Genomic DNA, 17,426 nt, shown 5'->3' with positions numbered 1-17,426 from the left:
ATCTTTTATTGACACCTAATTCTGGGTTAAAACCTTGGCAGTGTCTCGCGTGAATGCCACCGTGACTGGCAGAAGGGAATCTCGCTTTGAAGACCGCAGCTGAGACGTAGGTTGTGCTGAGGACACTATCATCTTCGCCTAGTCGCCTCAACTGACGTCTCAGTCGCAATGCCTGACGTCAACGGACTACACAGCAGCCCAGGGAAGCGACCAGCCGCTACTGATCGAGCGACCCCGAGTGCAGATGCTGGAGCTTCTCCGCAAACCGACTTTCCCCAGCCTACATCCAGAAAGACGGTTCAAAATATTGAGCCGATAGACATACAACGTGAAAACTTTGCTACAACTGGGAGAATGGTCGGAGATGGAAATCGTGATTGTCAGGAACCCGGCGATGCGAAAAGTGGCCACTTTTCAATAACGTCAGAAAAGGCCTTCGGTTTGGTCTTCGAGCACTCCGAGGAATCCGCTGCTAAACAAGGCTCAGAAAACCGTACGCTACATCGCACGTCGCTGGTGGATGTGCTCGAGAATTCTGAAGCTACTGCTGCATTACATCGATTCACTCAGGAGCCGTCATCTGCTATCAACAAGGACAAAGATCGTGAACGAACTCTAAAGCTTTCCGAGGCTAAGATACAGGAGCTTACATCGTCCCCGCAGTCTATCCCTTATCGCGCTGCTACTCACTGCGATCAAGAGCACAGTCGAAAGCTGGTATACTCCGATGGCCCCCCACCATTGCTTTTCCCAATTGAGTCGGAAATTTCCAGAGACTCTCATGGTGAATCCAAAACTTCCTCAAACGAAATTTCAGCACCACAACTTAAAGATGCTTCCGATGGTGCGGAGGCTCTAAACGGTTTAGGTCTCAGGACGCCGTCGACTCGGACGCGTCCTCATATCGGCCGCACTGTTTCGACGCCTCAATCTACTCGGAAACAGACATTGCCAGGGATCAACAATGACCGCCTGGCGCAGACGTGGACTTCTCGCCATAGGCAGGAGCGCCCTTCTGTCAGCAGGGAAGCTGAACCGAAAAATCTCAGAAGTCCCCCACCGCCACTGGAGACAGCCTTACCTTCTCCATTACCGCAGAATATCCCTTTACCACCAGCATCCATTCCCACATATTTACAGCTGGAACTTGCTTCGGGCAGCCCTTCTCCACTGTATATACATCGGCCCTCCATCACTGACTTCCCATATGAATCTGCGCGTGTGAAGCTAGAGCGATTGGTTAACTTTCTGGTGCTTCCCCCAGCATTGGAGCAGGTGCTGTGGTTCGGAATCCTGGCATGTCTGGACGCTTGGCTGCACTCTTTTACAATCCTCCCTCTCCGTTTTATCAAAGCGGTCTATATTCTAGTACAATCCTGGGTCACGAATCTGGCTGCTGAGGCTCGATATCTGGCCAGCTTCGTTAGGAAGGGTATCGGGCGGGTATGGCGACGACGGAACCGAAAGCCTTCAGTATCATCAACGACCAACGCACCCTCAGCTGAACGAGATGCCAAGTCCTCTATATCGGAGCCGCGGCGCCGACACCGTTCAGATACCCCCCGACATCGAAGGCAGAGGTCTACCCCGTCGGCGTTGCTTCCAGACGACAAGGCCGACATCCTCAAGGGGCTGTTGATGGCTACGACTTGTACTGTCCTCATGTACTTCGATGCAAGTCGTATGTATCATTGGATCCGTGGACAAGCAGCCATCAAGCTGTACGTTATTTACAATGTGCTGGAGGTCAGTGACCGTCTTTTTGCTGCTATCGGTCAAGATGTTTTAGAGTGTCTATTCTCCCGCGAGGCACTAGAACGCCGCCCGGACGGGCGCAGCAAGATATTCCGGCCATTTGGACTCTTTCTGTTAGCGCTGGTCTATACGGTCATTCACTCCATGGCTCTCTTCTACCAAGTGATGACATTGAATGTGGCTGTGAACTCATATTCCAACGCCTTGATCACCCTACTACTCTCGAATCAATTTGTGGAGATTAAAGGATCAGTGTTTAAGAAGTTCGAAAAGGAGAACCTTTTTCAACTCACTTGCGCGGATGTGGTGGAGCGGTTCCAACTATGGCTCATGCTTACGATAATTGCGTCGCGAAACATAGTCGAAACCGGTGCGTTCAGTTTTGGGGGCAATTTGATCAGTACAAGCGTGAGCGGCACGTCTTCTGCAACGAACAGCACGCTGCTGTCGACACCCCCAAGATCGTCGACCTCGATCCTTCCGCAGGCCTTCACTTTCGTTCCATCGTCTCTCATGGCCTCCTTTAGCCACGTCAATTCTTTTCTGCCGGCGCTGGCCCAGGTACTTGGTCCGTTCCTGATAGTTCTGGGCTCGGAAATGTTTGTCGACTGGCTCAAACATGCATACATCAGCAAATTCAACAACACCCGACCCGCGATCTACGGTCGGTTCCTAGACATCCTCGCCAAGGACTATTATACCAACGCCTTTGGTGACCAGAACTTGATGCGCCGTATAGGCCTGCCCATTATTCCACTCTCATGCCTCTTCTTCCGCGTCTCTGTACAGACGTATCAGATGTTCTTGGCTGCACTGCTCCCTCAACCTCCCCCCCTGTCGCCTTCCTCATCCATTGCGGTTGAGACCACATCTCTCGCAGCCATTCATAGCCAGTACGTGCCGGCAGGCCCGGTACCCTCGCCGCCTCCAATTACCTTAAGAACGATTTTCCCAGCAACAGCAGCTCATGCCGAAGCATGGTTTCGACGAGTGCTAGCCAACGCTATGCCATCAGCTGATCACTCCGTTTATATCTTCACAGTTGTTCTGGTCCTTACCGGTTTCGTCCTTCTGCTGATTCTCAAGCTCCTTCTTGGCATGCTTCTTCTGACCTGTGCAAGATCCCGCTACAAGTCGATGAAGCAGCGGGAGGCAGAACACGCAGCCGCAGCTTCCTCTTCCGCCATTCCCAGTGCTTCGGACCACCATGGACCCCCGCGTGCACGAGACTACGCGGTAGACGGCGCTCGACGTTTTGGTGGCTGGGGTACAGTTGAAGTCAACGAAGACAGCCGGCGTTGGATCTACCTTGACGACCCGGAAAGTCTGCGCAAGCTGAAAGAGAAGGAGAAGGCGAGTCAGAAGGGTAAGGGTGCGTATGGGGATGATTTGCACTTAGATCATGTCCAACGGTACGAGATGGTCGCAAAGAGGATTTGGTAACCTGGCGTCATCTTGTATATAGTACATGTACATACTGTAGCGTAGATCATATCTTAATGTGTCTCCCTAAGAGGCATAATATACGTGATAATCGCAATAATTTCTGCCTAGCCCTGATGTCCAATACCTGCAACATCTTGAGGGATTGTTGTTCCTCTATCATTTTTGTCCTTTCAGCCTCTCGCCTAGACAATTTGCCCACACTACAACTCGATTCCTCGTTCCAGTAAGAAGGCTTGAAGCACAATGCCCACCTTCCCTTTAAAACGCGGGGCGGCTTATCCCACAAAGTTTTTTTATGCATACGCTGGTCCTACAAAAATCCATATTCAGAGACTGCAGTATAAGATGGCAAAGTATGGGAACTGAAGAGACTATGTTCTAACCAGCGTTCTAACTGTCACCGCTCTGCTAAACAAATAAATCAGGTCTTTTCCGGCAACCGCGAAAACACGTAACTGAAGATTTCCCGACTTTTATACAGATTTTCTACTCGTAGCCGTTCATTATACAAATGCGCGTTGTCACTCGCCTGTCCACAAGGCAGATTAGCCGCAGGGGCACAGAACTCCTTTTCTAGAAAGCGAATTGTTGGGATTGAGCCGCCCTCGCGAATGTAGATGGGTCGTACGCCAATTTTTTCACGGGATACCTCGGCTGGACCGTCTGTGCCTGTTGGTGATGGAGCGGATGGTGTTGCGGCGGGACCGGGGGAAGATGATGCAGTTGTTGAATCTGCTGTTTGCTTGTTCGATTGTCCTGTGAGTGTTGAAGAGGTGGGGACAGTGGTGCTTAACGAGCTTCGATGGCGCGTGGTCGTTTTGGAGGTGGTTGTGGACATGACGATTCGATCGATATGAGAGGCTAAGCTGTCCTCTGAGTCCTGGCGGCGAAGGGCGCTGGTAACGGTATCCTTCGCTCCTCTTGGGCTAGCTGTGCGATCTCCGATGGCGCGTAGGGGGAGTGAATACTGGTGCTTAAGACTCTGTTGGTCGGGCGTCCAGGCTGCTGTGATGGCCTCCGATAATGTCTCGAATATCTCATTGTCTGGGTCTCCTAGCCACGGATCAGAGGTTCCGGTAATTTCAACAGTGAGCTCATTCTGCGATTCCAGTTGATCGAATTGCTCTTGTGCATATAGAGTCAATGCGGCGGCAACTTCATCGGCTGACTGGTTCGGTACTATGCGGATGGAAAGACTAGCCTTTGCTTTGCGCGAAATAGTTGTGGTTGCACTCTTGCTGCTACCTGGGACCTCGACAGAGTGGATAGTGAGGGACGGCTCTCGCCAGCGATGCATGAGTGAATCAATTAGGGCGCCAGCATCCTTAATTTGTGGATGCTGTTTGAGAAGAATCTCGGCGATCGCGCCATATCGCTCCCTTTCTACGTCGGTCAATGGTAAAACAGGGTCCTGGAAACTGGGAAGGTTGACTTTGCCCTTGGGTCCCACTAGAGTACCGAGCAGCATAGTCAAGTCCTTCAGGGGCTCATCTAGCAGCGAACTGCCGTCAATACCGCTGTGCAGATCTGGGTGGTCGCTGGTGACGATTAAATTCGCGTGGACCACTCCACGCTGCCCATATGTAAGACATGGGTTATAGTCATCCAGCCAGTAACTGTTAGCCAGCAAAATCCAATCCACCGGCCCAATCTGTTGTTTGTGCTTTCGAACTGTTTCGTGAAAGCCCTGGGACCCGGACTCTTCCTCTCCCTCTAGGAGAAATACAACGTTGCATCGAAGGGTCTTCTGCCGCGCCAGACCTGCCGCTGCGTACAAAGCGGCGAGGATAGGGCCTTTATTGTCGGATACACCACGGCCGTACAAGAATCCGTCCATAGAAGTTAGTTGGTATGGATCCGTCTTCCACCTCTGCCGGTTAGCGTCCGCTCCGACCACATCATAATGTCCGTAAAACAAAATCGTCTTATTTGTTGTTTCAGGCGATGTCGCACTAAACCGGGCGAAGACAATGGGATTGGTATCCTCGCCGGTGGTTAAAAGCTTCGTCTTAGCTCCTAAGTAGATGCAATGCCGGCGGAGGAAAGCTGCACCCTGGTTGCATTCGCCGGCGAACTTTGGACTGGCTGAGATCGTCTTGAAAGCTACCAGCTTGGCGAGGCAGCTTACCATCTCATCTATATCCATGTCAGTAAATAGTCGATGTCAGGTAGGACAAGATACCCACCATTGTCGATTGGGGGCTTCTCGCTCGCAGACAAAGACACGTCGGTCAAATCCCATATTCCAACAGTATTGTCATTTCCTCCGGTAGCGTAGATATGCCGATCCTTAAACCTACCGGCAGCAGAAGCCAGCATAGTGCCTTCATGAGCGGCCCAACTGCCAACTTCTTCAAATCGTGAGTTGAATTTCTATACACTGGTTTAGCGGTGAAATTCTCACATCTGGATCTGAGCGTACCTTTACGATCCCGTTTGAATCTCCGCACACGGCCATTCCGTGGATGATATCTACCGCCCACAGATCACCGGTATGGGCAGCGATTCGCTTCACGAGCTGATGGGAATCTAAGTTCCAGATGTTTAGAGCACCGCCAGACAAACCACAGTAGAGAAACGATCCTTCAACTGCTACCGAGAGTACAGGATCCGTGTTATGCAACCTTGCCATTAACGCGGGGGCAGAATCGGGTTTCCCCTGCTCCAAGCGCCAGAGCTTGACCACTCCGTCGCCCGCTCCGGTTAAGAGAACCTCGTCGTTAGGCGAGGATTCGAGCAGCCCTCGGACAAGAGTCATGGTGTAAACGTACCCGTGGTGAGCAAATAGATTGTGATGATCACGCTTGAAGGTGAGTACCTGGCCGCCGTCGGCCACAGATTGGCCGTCCGCTCGAGGAGCGCAAGTGCCATCAGGACCCTTAGAGTCAAAGAAACGATGTGTTCGCTTGGATAAATGAGCGGCTGATTGCTGAGTAGATGCTGCTCCTGATTGAGAAAGGCTGCACCACTTGAGAAGTCAGACAGAGGCACGGATATTTCGAGAAAATAGAAGATGCTTACTTGGATACTGGTGTTCTGGGCACCACAGTAAACGGTGTTCAAGCTCGGCGAGTATGACACGGCAAAGAGATCACCGACATCATGGTGGGAATGGATGGAATAGAGCCGCTCAAAGGTCCGGGTAGACCAAACCTACAACTAGTCAGCCGCAACTGGGAGATATACAGTAGCCGTATCAGAGGGTTTGTACATTGACGACAGAATCGCCTCCGCTGGAGAAGAGCAGGTCTCCCTTTTCCGAAAGGTACAAGTCCAGAACACTTTCCTGGTGAGCACGAACAGAGAGAACAAGGTCGTAGTTCTCGAGAGACCACGCCTGTGACGCATAAGTTTTCTGTCTTTTGCTGCTATATCCAGTCATCATGGTATCAATGAGTCAGCACATACTACAATGTCTCCCCCCTGGAGACCGGCGAAAACGCAATCCTCGTCTACCACGAGCGCTAGAACCGATCGACTAGCCTGTACTCGATGTCCAATGCCGCATTCAATTTGAGGGACTGCGTCATCAACGCCGTCGGTTTGAGCGAGATGGGCTCTCACAGACCGAGGATCGGACTCCCACGCTTTAGTCTGCTCGTCAATGTCCGACGGGCTATCGGACTCAGCGAGCCCTGTATTGTCCATTGCAGACTCAGCCTAGATCCTTATCTTGCGCTCAGATCTGATTATTATTGAGGTTCACGGGATTTAGGAGAGAAGAAGAAAGAACAAGAAGCCTGGGAGTGACACGGAGAAACCACGTGACTTGAACCTTCAGTCCGCACGCGCACACACAACGCCAGAAGAGAAATTAAAACTTCACTAAGCAGATTGCAGCAGGCAGGCTTGTAGTCTATACATAGACAGCAGTGAACATTTGATGCCTCTGCTTGATGTCGTGATCTCCCTTGACGGTGGTGACATAAAAAATTGGCAGGGAAGAAGAATGGGTGTAGCGATGATCAAATGCTGTGGCGGTGCAGACATCTTCCCTCTTCACACTCACTCACCTGCGCGGTCGGGATGCTTCCAGCAGCACTTCCTCCTGCTCTGCGTTAACCATCGTCTGTCTGCTACTCGTACTATGAATGCTTGGTTCTACGCGGACTTATGGAATGGAAATCGCATACTAACCTGGGTTCCCATAACAAACGTGTCAACAAAGCGTCCGAGGCGAGTTGGGCCATGGCTGCTGAGTCTTTGTCGCCGCGCGCATTGAAATGAAAGAAGGAATGGAATAAGAAAAGACGCAGAGAAGGAGACTCTCACCGGGTGGGAGGCCTTGGGAGGACCTGAGGGTTGGCTGGGCTGATCCAGAACGTGGGATGCTGCATCCCCTATCTTTGCGGTCATGGGATTGCGATAAATATTTCAATCGAGAACTGCCCGCCAGCCAGCCCCAGTGATGCCCCATTGATGTCCCAGTGGTTCCCCTGATTGTCTCTGCTAAGTAAGGTATCCGCAAGGAACTCAGGCCCAAGGATAGAATCTGACTGGACTCTGAATTGATCGCATGTGTAACTCACTTGATTGCTACGCTGCTAGGATCCCAGCAGTCTTTTACGATCGGAGATCCGGAAAGATTCACCCTGCAGTCTCCTGATGCAGCCGGCAAAGAGCGATCCATAACTTGAGAGCTCTGACTCGTCTGTCTCCCGTTTCAAGCTGTAAAGACGCACGCAGTACTCAAGTATAGGGGGCCTCGTGACATCAACACCAGCCACCGTGGCGGTGCAACTGGAAACCAATCAGGTGCCGTATCATCACCGCCATTTGAAGCTCAATCACAGCGGACAATTCGGACTCCTCCGGGCACCATGATCCTTCAGCATCCCACCGAGTTTCTTGTCATCGATATCAAAAGTCCATTAGGCATCATCTTTGCCATGGTCTTAAAATGCTGGAAATTAATGAGTACCCGACTCCATGTACCTAACGAGGTCCCAAGCGTCTTCCAGGCTGCTTCAGCCAATCCAGCGATGCATCTTCAGTTGAGCGATCGCCCTGAAGCGAGCCAGCTCACCACTTGATCCCCACGGATCGGCTACAGAACCTGGCAGCCATTCGGGTGCTGCGGCCGTCAGTCTGAGCACCATTTTGTTGCCTTGTTCCAAGCTTCATCGGCACCCAACCAGTCATCCTCTCTCTCTGCAACTTGGTCTCCTGTTCGTTGCTTCGTGCCCTTTTAGACGCCGCGTCGCTCAAACCCCAGCCTCCTCTATTTTTCTCTTCAGTCTCATACCCCCTGCTCCGTGTTCTTTTACTCTATCGGAACGCCGTCGTGGCGCGGTTATCGCTGTGCATATGCGTTGTTATATTGCCGCCATTTGCCTTTCTTGATCATATACCACCACCTTTCGCAGCTGAACAGCCAACTTTGTCGCCAGGCAACAGCTTTCTAGCAACACCGTTTGCGAAAATTCGCCTTCTCTGCATATCTGTCACTCTATTAAGAACGCCAATATAAGGCCCAGACCGCATCGTGGGTACAGAAGAAGATCGCGGTTAAATCCCCACCTGGACCCGACTTACCGGCATCGTCTTAATATAGACTATCAAAAAAAAAAAAAAAAAATACTACACCGCTCGTCCTCCTAGCGAGGCCTTTGACGTCGCCGATCATTTATCAATGCTCCTCGTCATTTGATTTCCATTTGGTCGGTTTAGGTCCCTGAGAGGCGCCAGTTTACTGTTGCCGCCAGTTCTTGCACGAGTATTTTATCAATATGCCGTTCGGCGAGACCATCGCGGTCATTGACAAGTCTGGGCAGGTCGTCAGCACGGTGCGTATATAGTACCCCTGTCTATTGATAACTGGCGATGACTCTAATCCATGCTACAACAGAGCAAACACTTGTTCGGTGTCTTCAGCCATGCCAAAAACGCCTACCGCGAGCGCAAGGCTCAAGTTCAAGCCGAGCGGAATTTGAAGATCGCGGAGAAAATTGCTGAGCGAGAAGCACTGAGGGCGCTTCAGAACTATACTATTGAAGACGCCCCATCTGTCGCGTCCTCGCAGAGGAGTCGTTCGCGACATCATCGCCATCATCATCATCATCATCATCAATATTCGAGCCGAAGCCAATATCAATACGACCGCCCCCGCGGCGGGTCGGTCTACGAAGAGGATCTGCACTCTTCCGCGTCCCGTGCGCGGTCTCACTACGAGCCTCCAACTGAAATGGTCCGACGTCACACTCATCATGATATTACCATTCGAGAACCGGACGCTCGCCCTGTTACTGCTCGCTCTAAGTCCGACGCGCATATAGACATGGACCTAGCCTATGGCGAGTTCCACCCATCCGCCATAGCTCCGCGAGGATCTCCACGAGATCAGCAACTTCAGTCGATCGACGATCCCGAACTGAGCGGCCTTGTAAGCCGCGCCCAGTGGTTACTGGAGGAGGCCAACTGCGTACAGCACACCGCGACAGCCACCATCGACCATCTTCAAAAGAACCCAGATGCTATGGCAGCGGTGGCGCTTACTCTTGCGGAAATCAGCAACGTCGCTGGCAAGATGGCACCGTCGGCGCTCACAATGCTGAAAACCTCAGCGCCAATGATTTGGGCTTTGCTCGCCAGCCCGCAGTTTTTGATTGCCGCTGGTGTCGGCCTCACAGCCACGATCGTTATGTTCGGCGGCTACAAGATTGTCAAGCAGCTACAACAGCCTTCCCGCGCTCTGCGTGAAGAAGAAGTATTCGAAGAACAATCTGACCCCAGGCAAATGGACGAGATGATCGAATTCAACACCGACTGCCTCAACTCCGTGGAGATGTGGCGACGAGGTGTAGCAGATGCAGAGGCCGAAAGCGTTGCAACCTCCGTGGACGGCGAGTTCATCACGCCCAGGGCTGCCGCAATGTCCGGCATCGACATAACCACCGCCCGCATGTCCCGGGACCCACGCTTCAAGTTCAACGATGATGAGTCCGTCGCATCTTCCCGCCGGTCCCACCGTTCCCGCCATTCTCGATCTACGCACAGTCACAGCCATGCCCCAACCAAAGTGGATACGAGGGCAGAATCGATCTTTTCAAGGCGCACTAAGGCCGCTCCTTCCAAAGCCCCGTCAAAGGCGCCCTCGAAGACCCCCTCAAGGGCTCCCTCAGCATCCGAGTCGCGACATTCTGACAAAGACAAGAGCAAGAAACCCAAGGAAAAAGTGAAACGGTCTAGTCGCCTGCGCCTGATGTTCACTGCTTGATAGACCCAGCTCGACCGATTCCCTGACATTCATTGTACATATTAACTACCTACTCGACGCCGATACCACCTTGCATACGTTTACGACCTCTTCAATTCGATGACCTTAATTATAGGTACCGACAGACGGGCTATCAGCACCATACAGCCCTCACCATTATCAGTACGACTTTTTTCCTACGCAGCATCTCAGCACTTGATCTACACCGGCATTTTCTCGCTTCTTCTAGTTAGCTTTTTCAGTCACTTGCAAGCGTTTTTCTATCGGCGTTGGAACGGATACAACACTCCTTTGCATCATAGATTGTTGAATGACTGTACATGATTATACCTATACATACTGAGCGCAATGGATATATCAGTCACACGCATATAATCAACGCGTACACTTTTTGCTAGTAATGCCGGCTATACGTAAAGTGAATCAAAATGCGTATACGCCATACACGGGACAGGTGTAACGAAGCCGACAATCGCTCTTCCCCATTGAACGAATTCGTGCCTCCAAACAATCAACGCCACCGAATTGGCCGAGCCTACCTTGGAGCTTGGCTAACACCATCCCCTTTCGAAAATGGGTTTTTTCCGATAGACAAATGCAACCAGGAGCCGGCCCGCCCAGTGGCCGGTCGCTACTTCCCTCTCGGAACCATCATGTCTTTCCTCAACAGCATCCATCCTGATCCTTTCTATTTCAAGCTGAACTCCTGACTCTTTTCGAGATCGCTTGATTTCAATAAGGTGAGTGCAATGGGAGTCGGGTGACCATCGCTCTTTCCAGAGACGATCAGAAACGCCGGCGGAAGCTGCGATCAAGCATATGACGGATGCTACTTCTTATGGGATTATACCAGATGGACGCTCCTTTCCATGGGTGCACCAACTCGATGTCCCTAGCAGGACAAGGGCGACGACCGCCGTTCGTTATGTACCGACCAGGGCTTCGAAACCATTTTCCAATTCTCATTACGCCCGACAAGGTTGGGAGAATAGATGCTTTTCGTGACCTGACCGGCCTGGGAGTAGTTCATGTTTGTCCAGAACGATAGCTTCTGGTTGGCCTGCCTTCAAAGTCACCTCTATAATGGCACTCCCACGGTCACGCTCATAGACATCGCTCATGCCTAAAGATACTGCCTTTATTTTATAATAATGGCGCCGTTTTGATGATGTGTCCGCTACGTCATACGGGTAAGGACTGGGTTGAAGGTGACTAAATACGTAGAATACGTCGACATATTTGTATGGGCTCGACGTCCTCAGGCGAGCTACTAGATATTTTCTCGGTGCGCAAGTACCGCACACGCTCCAGTCTGCTGGACAATATCACTCACAACCCTGTCTCCAGTGTGCGTCGCCTTCAACATTGACGAGAAAGGTGCACCTGCAGCCAGCTGGGTAGAGAGGGTGTATTGAGTGGCATTGGCACTTGTAGATCAGGGTATAATTTAAAAAAGATTGTCTCGATACGGTGAAGACACAAGTTCGTTGTGATAGGCCAATCCCGCCCGTTCCAATGGCGGATGACACTATGGCCATAGTCTGCCAGAGACACATAGTTTAGGAAACATGGAAGGCCCTTGGATCGCTAGAGGCGAACAGTAACATCATGAATCTCAGACAGTTCTGGGATGTGCTCCGAGTGTAAATTGACGAAGAATCCACCTCCGGCATTGAAAGTACAGTTCCAATTGCCGAGCTCCGCAATTGTAAATTAGACATGTAGCCTCATATAAATAGAAGCGTGGCACCCTCTAGAGTGACCACAGCATGTGCTCAGAGTTAGTTCCCATATTAGCAGTACACCGTAACAGAGCTTGCTCCAGTGCCCATTCATCCGATCGTGGGGCTAGACACGGGGACTCCAGTGAAGAAGAAACCCTATGCTTCCATTCAACTGTCGTCTGTGACCGTTAAATATTAGACAATCCCAACTACCTTTTGAGAGTGTGCTTTGTAGGTGCTAGGACGTTAATTTTTCCGTTCGATAAGGGACTGGAGATTGTAGATCTGCATCTGAATTTCTTCGTTCCAATGTAGTGATCACGGGTACAGCTATGCTGGTTCCCCCAACCCCATACGCACCTCGGGGAGGAAAAGGTCAAGGGCGGGTGGATGGAGTATGGACTGCATATGAGTGGAGATGATGCTCATCGGAAGCAGAGAAGACTGTCTCGTGGTGACTGAAGGTACGAACTCGGTTTCGAGTAGGCAAGGCTAGGGTTAACTCTTGCCAACCTGACTGATTTTTATGTACGATGTTTACGCTTACTCAATGTCTGAGAAGCCGGTGGGAAGACGGAGCTCGGGCCGCCGATTTACTTCAATTCCTAAACCTCCTTGGGGTCTTCGAGAGACAAGGTGAAGACGAGCTGCGATGGTCCGCTATAGTTTGGGGCACATTGTTGTTCGGCAGTTCGTATCTATGATTTGCCGCAGTAATCACACCAGTAGCTGTTTGATTAATGGTCCAAGTCATGATGAAAATATGGGTAGTATTATGGCATGATCCAGTGATAGGAGGTTATAGCAAGCAGTGAAACGAGTGAGCCCCGAGTCCTATCTACTCTGGAGTAGGGACAGGAATGCTGCGCTCGGCAAATTCAACGGTCGAAAGAGCCGAACGGGGCCACCTCCACACGAACTCCTGGGTTCCGCCCACGATTCGAGGCCCGCCGAGTCTGTCCCGAGAGGCGATTTCGGCCACCGGGTGTGGCCCAGAGTACTCGTAGCGAAAAGCAGCTTTCAGGATTTTCCGGCGTTTATGGCCTCGCCACCCTAAGTTTGTGTAGGCTTGTTCTTTGAGAGGAGCCGTATTAGCATATTTCCTAGACGTGATATAAGGTCAATTGAATCACGGGTGAAAGTTGCTCGTGCTAGAATAAAACGTCGTCAGGTCAAGTGGGGGGGAGCTTCGTGGACTGCTATTCCGTAGTCGTTGCCGCAATTACCGGACACAGATGGTGGGATTCCGGATATAAAAATACTAAGCTTTCTCCCAGGAAGTCAATCTTGCAGTTGAATGGTCTTTTATAACTAGGCCATACACCCCGGCTGCGAGCTATATCCATTATAGGGTCAGTGACCTCCGAAACGCCGGGTTGTCCGCGATCAACTGCCATTGCTCAAATTTTGCTTTCTGCCGGCCAGATTCGATTCAAGGACGAGTAGCATTTAACCACCAAGTCAGCAAATCGTCATGCAGATACCGCAAGCTAAGACGCCCCTAGAGGTTGTCATTGTTGGGCAAGTCCCCTGGCTTTCGTTTGACCCGGCATTTCTCAGGCTAACTGGAAGACTGTAGTGCTGGTACGTGTGGGCGATTCCGACTGCGCAATGCGTAGTATGTCGGACAGTAGCTGACGAGAATTCGGGTTTAGGAATCGGTGGTATGGCGGCGGCCCTAACTTTGGGCTTGCGAGGTCATCATATCACTATCTTGGAGTCAGCTCCAAAGGTATGCAAAAGTTGTCAAGCAAAGGCACACGCACTGATAAGCATGTATTAGCTTATGGAAGTCGGCGCTGGTATACAAGTTTCTCCCAACATGCTAAGGCTTTTTGACCGTAAGTGTGCCTTGATGGTAGAATCAGAAAACCGCTCTAATGGAATTTAGGCTGGGGTGTGTCGCCGTTAATACATGCCAAAGATGTTGCACTGGAGCATATACATGTACGACGATGGCAAGACGGAAGCCTTCTTGGGACCATGCCCGTGAACAAGACCTACGGGCAACAAGTGGTCGTTCACCGCGCAGACCTCCACAATGCTTTAATCGAAAAGGCGCTCGAACTCCCGAATGTGGAGTTGCGAGTGAATTCTCATGTAGCAACTGTCGACTTTGAATCTACATCGGTGGTGTTGGTCAATGGCACCGTTGTCAGGGCTGATGCTATTGTTGCAGCTGACGGGATCAAGTCGATTATCCGCGATCAGCTACTAGGTGAGGGCGCCTCTCAGGCCATTCCCACGGGGGATGCAGCATACCGAATCATGCTCACCAAGACTGAGATGGAGAGCGATCCTGAACTGAAGAAGCTGGTAGAAGTTCCAGAGGCGACACGGTGGCTCGGCCCAGAACGCCATCTCATTGCTTACCCCGTCCGAAATCACGAACTTTTTAACATTGTCCTTGTCCACCCTGACCGCCATGGGGTTGAGGAATCCTGGACCACAAGAGGTTCAAAGCAACAGATGGTTGACGACTATGCGGGATGGGATCCGATAGTCACGAAGCTTATCGATCTGGTTCCGGACGATGAGGTGCTCGAGTGGAAGCTATGTCTGCACCCGCCGTTGAAGACCTGGATCAGGGGCTCTGTGGCAATGATTGGGGATGCCTGCCATCCCATGCTGTAAGTTTTCCATTCGAGATAAACGGCAACTGTTAACTTACTGACTCGTCATCAGTCCATACGTTGCTCAAGGTGCCGCTCAAGCCGTGGAGGATGCCGCCGCACTGGGTGTGTTATTGTCCGACATCACATCAAAGACTGAGATTCCTCTTGCGCTTCAAGCCTATGAGAAATCCCGCAAAGAGCGCGCAGAGACAGTTCAGCAGTCTGGTTCAACAAACCGTATCACACTGCATTTTCCAGACGGCGCGGAGCAAGAGGCACGAGACGAACAGTTCCGTGCTTCACTGAAAGGAGGCTCGAACCCGGATAAATGGTCAGATAGGCAGACGCAAGAATTCTTGTGGGGGTGGGACGCGGAAAAGGCAGCGATGGAGACGTGGGAAGGTGAGTCTCAACTTCTTGTGTGCTTTGCCGGAGAAACACGCGCTAATCCTTCGCCCAGAATTTCACAAACGCACGTTCTCAACAGTACAACACCACCTTTGATTAAGAGAGGGGGATCCAATTGTATATACTCTGTTTCAACTACTATTACTTTGCACGGCGTTGGGATGACGGCTTCATATATGCCAGGAATAGATTTGTATATTACCTCAACGATTATATACAGCGCTACTAAGACGAAATAATCCGATCATTGTTGCGATTCCTGCGGACTCTTTATATAAGCTCTACTAGGGCTTTCTCACTGTCTATGTTGACCAAGATCCCTTATATTTTTGATCCTTTATATCTTTCCTGACCTCTTCCTCAGATACGGTCCACCACCACGAGACGCAAATCCCCATCGAATCTGGTTTGCCATTCCGATTTCAACACCCAGCTCCTCGGCAAACGCCCAAACCAGCCCGGGATTCTTCTGGAAGCCACGGCCAACCAAGGTAAGATCCAATCCCTCTTTCTCGAGCAACGAGTTCGCTAAGTGAGCGCTGTCGATCATTCCGACAGTACCCACGAGCAACTTGTCACCCACTGCTTTCTTGACTGCAGCGGCAAAGGGCGCTTGGAAACCTGGCTTGGCATGAATATGCTGGTCTGCATGGGTGCCACCGCTGCTAACATCAAGAACATCGACGTAGCCGCTCTCTGCCAGGGCTTTTGCGAATTTGACCGTGTCCTCTAAGCGCCAGCTTGGTTGATCAGGGCGGGACTCCTCCAGCCAATCAGTAGCCGAAACCCGCAAGAAGACCGGCAAGTGATCAGGCACCGCTTCTCTGGTGAGTTTCGCAATCTCCATGCTGAGACGGATGCGATTCTCGAAGCTGCCTCCATACTCGTCAGTTCTCGTATTGACGGCAGGCGACAAGAAAGACATGAGGAGGTAACCATGTGCATTGTGTATCTCGATGAAGTCGGCGCCAGCGCGGACAGCCCGCTTGACTGCAGCCACCCAAGCAGTCTTCAGATTCTCGATATCATCCCTGGTCATTTGCTTAGGGACGGGGAATCGCGACGTAAATGGTACGTTGGATGGACCCTTGACCCGATCTGGCCAGCCGCCCACCTTCTCAGTCGCAGTGTCACCGGAAGACAACCACGGTGGAACAGTGCTGGCTTTCCGGCCTGCGTGGGCTATCTGGACTCCAATAATCTGATTTTGACTGTGCGCAAACTCGATGACTCCCTTCATAGGCTCGATTTGCGAGTCTTTCCATAGACCAAGGTCTTGCGGAGTAATACGGCCTTCTGGCTCCACCGCGGTCGCCTCTACCATCAGGAATCCTGGCCCGCGCTGAGCAATTCCTCCCAGATGGGCCATATGCCAGGCAGTCATATGACCATCATCTGCCGAATATTGACACAGGGGTGACAGCTATAGACAGCAACCAATATTAGCGACTTTTATTGACCTTTTCCGATATTCACGCAAACGAATTGAGAGCAGAATGTAAATCGAGCGATGCCAAGTTGAAGGAGCAACGAACCCCAATACGGTTGTGCAATGTGATACCTCTCACTTTGAGAGGCTGGAACAGCTTGGGAATTGACGCTCCATCAGACTGCGGATCGGCTGCAAGTCCGGCGGGGGGTTCTTGAGCTGGGGTAAAGTAGGAGATGCCAGGAGCAGGCTTGACTTCAATGTCGGGGATTTGCTTTGATGTCATGGCTAGAAGTGGCTAAGAATAGCTTGGGCTAAACTTTGATTCCGTCTGTGTCAATTATACTGAGAAGCCAGACCAAGAGCTTGGGGGGTTAAATGGGATTCCATGTAGCAGCTGCTTAGAAATCATGCAGTGATGTCAACCTTATTCTACCCAGGAGTACTTTGGATAGCCTCGGTACAACAATACTCCAACAGCTGGGATCCGGATAATTCGGCCGCAGGTTGAATCCGGATCAACTGGACTGTTTCACGCTGGAATGCTGCTTTGGTCTTTTCTCCATCCCCAAAAGTCAGAAGATACCCCCTCAGATCCGCGACTGTATGCGATGGAGGTGATGCGAGGACACCGCCCGGTGCAGAGGTGCAGCTTATCTTTCCAAGTCCAGACCATGAGATCTACAACTAAAGGCATAGTCTTATACTGAGGTACTATACGGTTCGTAACATCGATCGGTGATGGTACCCGGCCTGAGCTTCAAGCGGTCAAGGAGGAAAGTGTTGAAGTGTACTCTTGAGTTACTTAAACGGTTTGAGCTCCTGGCCAGGGA

At 51.3% G+C, this 17,426-nt stretch overlaps 5 protein-coding genes across 5 annotated transcripts; 3 read left to right on the top strand and 2 right to left on the bottom strand.

Annotated features, from left to right (window-relative positions):
* Nucleotides 1–168: 168 nt before the first annotated feature.
* On the top strand, nucleotides 169–3,198 carry BDW70DRAFT_157293 (TAPT1 family protein; the record flags this gene model as incomplete). Its single annotated transcript, XM_073740328.1, has 1 exon — nucleotides 169–3,198. One exon carries the CDS (start codon nucleotides 169–171, stop codon nucleotides 3,196–3,198), a length of 3,030 nt encoding a protein of 1,009 aa, XP_073598980.1.
* Nucleotides 3,199–3,602: 404 nt separating this feature from the next.
* BDW70DRAFT_117443 (glutamine amidotransferase subunit DUG2) lies at nucleotides 3,603–7,078 on the bottom strand. Its single transcript, XM_073734671.1, has 6 exons — nucleotides 6,610–7,078; nucleotides 6,413–6,538; nucleotides 6,223–6,354; nucleotides 5,624–6,169; nucleotides 5,388–5,574; nucleotides 3,603–5,337 (listed from the first exon to the last, which is right to left on the bottom strand). The coding sequence occupies exons 1-6, from the start codon at nucleotides 6,847–6,849 to the stop codon at nucleotides 3,623–3,625; spliced, it is 2,946 nt and encodes a 981-aa protein (XP_073598979.1). The 5' UTR covers nucleotides 6,850–7,078; the 3' UTR covers nucleotides 3,603–3,622.
* A 1,852-nt stretch (nucleotides 7,079–8,930) lies between these two features.
* Nucleotides 8,931–10,417, top strand: BDW70DRAFT_157291 (uncharacterized protein; the record flags this gene model as incomplete). The annotated part of the gene is made up of 2 exons (XM_073740327.1): nucleotides 8,931–8,987; nucleotides 9,050–10,417. The coding sequence occupies 2 exons, from the start codon at nucleotides 8,931–8,933 to the stop codon at nucleotides 10,415–10,417; spliced, it is 1,425 nt and encodes a 474-aa protein (XP_073598978.1).
* A 3,198-nt stretch (nucleotides 10,418–13,615) lies between these two features.
* BDW70DRAFT_157290 (putative salicylate hydroxylase) lies at nucleotides 13,616–15,260 on the top strand (the record flags this gene model as incomplete). Its single annotated transcript, XM_073740326.1, has 6 exons — nucleotides 13,616–13,657; nucleotides 13,721–13,873; nucleotides 13,925–13,982; nucleotides 14,033–14,771; nucleotides 14,827–15,158; nucleotides 15,217–15,260. 6 exons carry the CDS (start codon nucleotides 13,616–13,618, stop codon nucleotides 15,258–15,260), a joined length of 1,368 nt encoding a protein of 455 aa, XP_073598977.1.
* A 155-nt stretch (nucleotides 15,261–15,415) lies between these two features.
* Nucleotides 15,416–17,049, bottom strand: BDW70DRAFT_130472 (NADH:flavin oxidoreductase/NADH oxidase). Its single transcript, XM_073735817.1, has 2 exons — nucleotides 15,529–17,049; nucleotides 15,416–15,470 (listed from the first exon to the last, which is right to left on the bottom strand). Exons 1-2 carry the CDS (start codon nucleotides 16,546–16,548, stop codon nucleotides 15,435–15,437), a joined length of 1,056 nt encoding a protein of 351 aa, XP_073598976.1. The 5' UTR covers nucleotides 16,549–17,049; the 3' UTR covers nucleotides 15,416–15,434.
* Between the last annotated feature and the right edge of the window lie 377 nt (nucleotides 17,050–17,426).

Source organism: Aspergillus foveolatus (assembly GCF_047715535.1).
Source record: "Aspergillus foveolatus strain CBS 279.81 unplaced genomic scaffold BDW70scaffold_8, whole genome shotgun sequence".
In the NCBI taxonomy this organism is placed as follows: domain Eukaryota; kingdom Fungi; phylum Ascomycota; class Eurotiomycetes; order Eurotiales; family Aspergillaceae; genus Aspergillus; species Aspergillus foveolatus.
The sequence above is the reverse complement of the archived record's forward strand: the minus strand, read 5'-3'. Positions and strand labels throughout refer to the sequence as shown.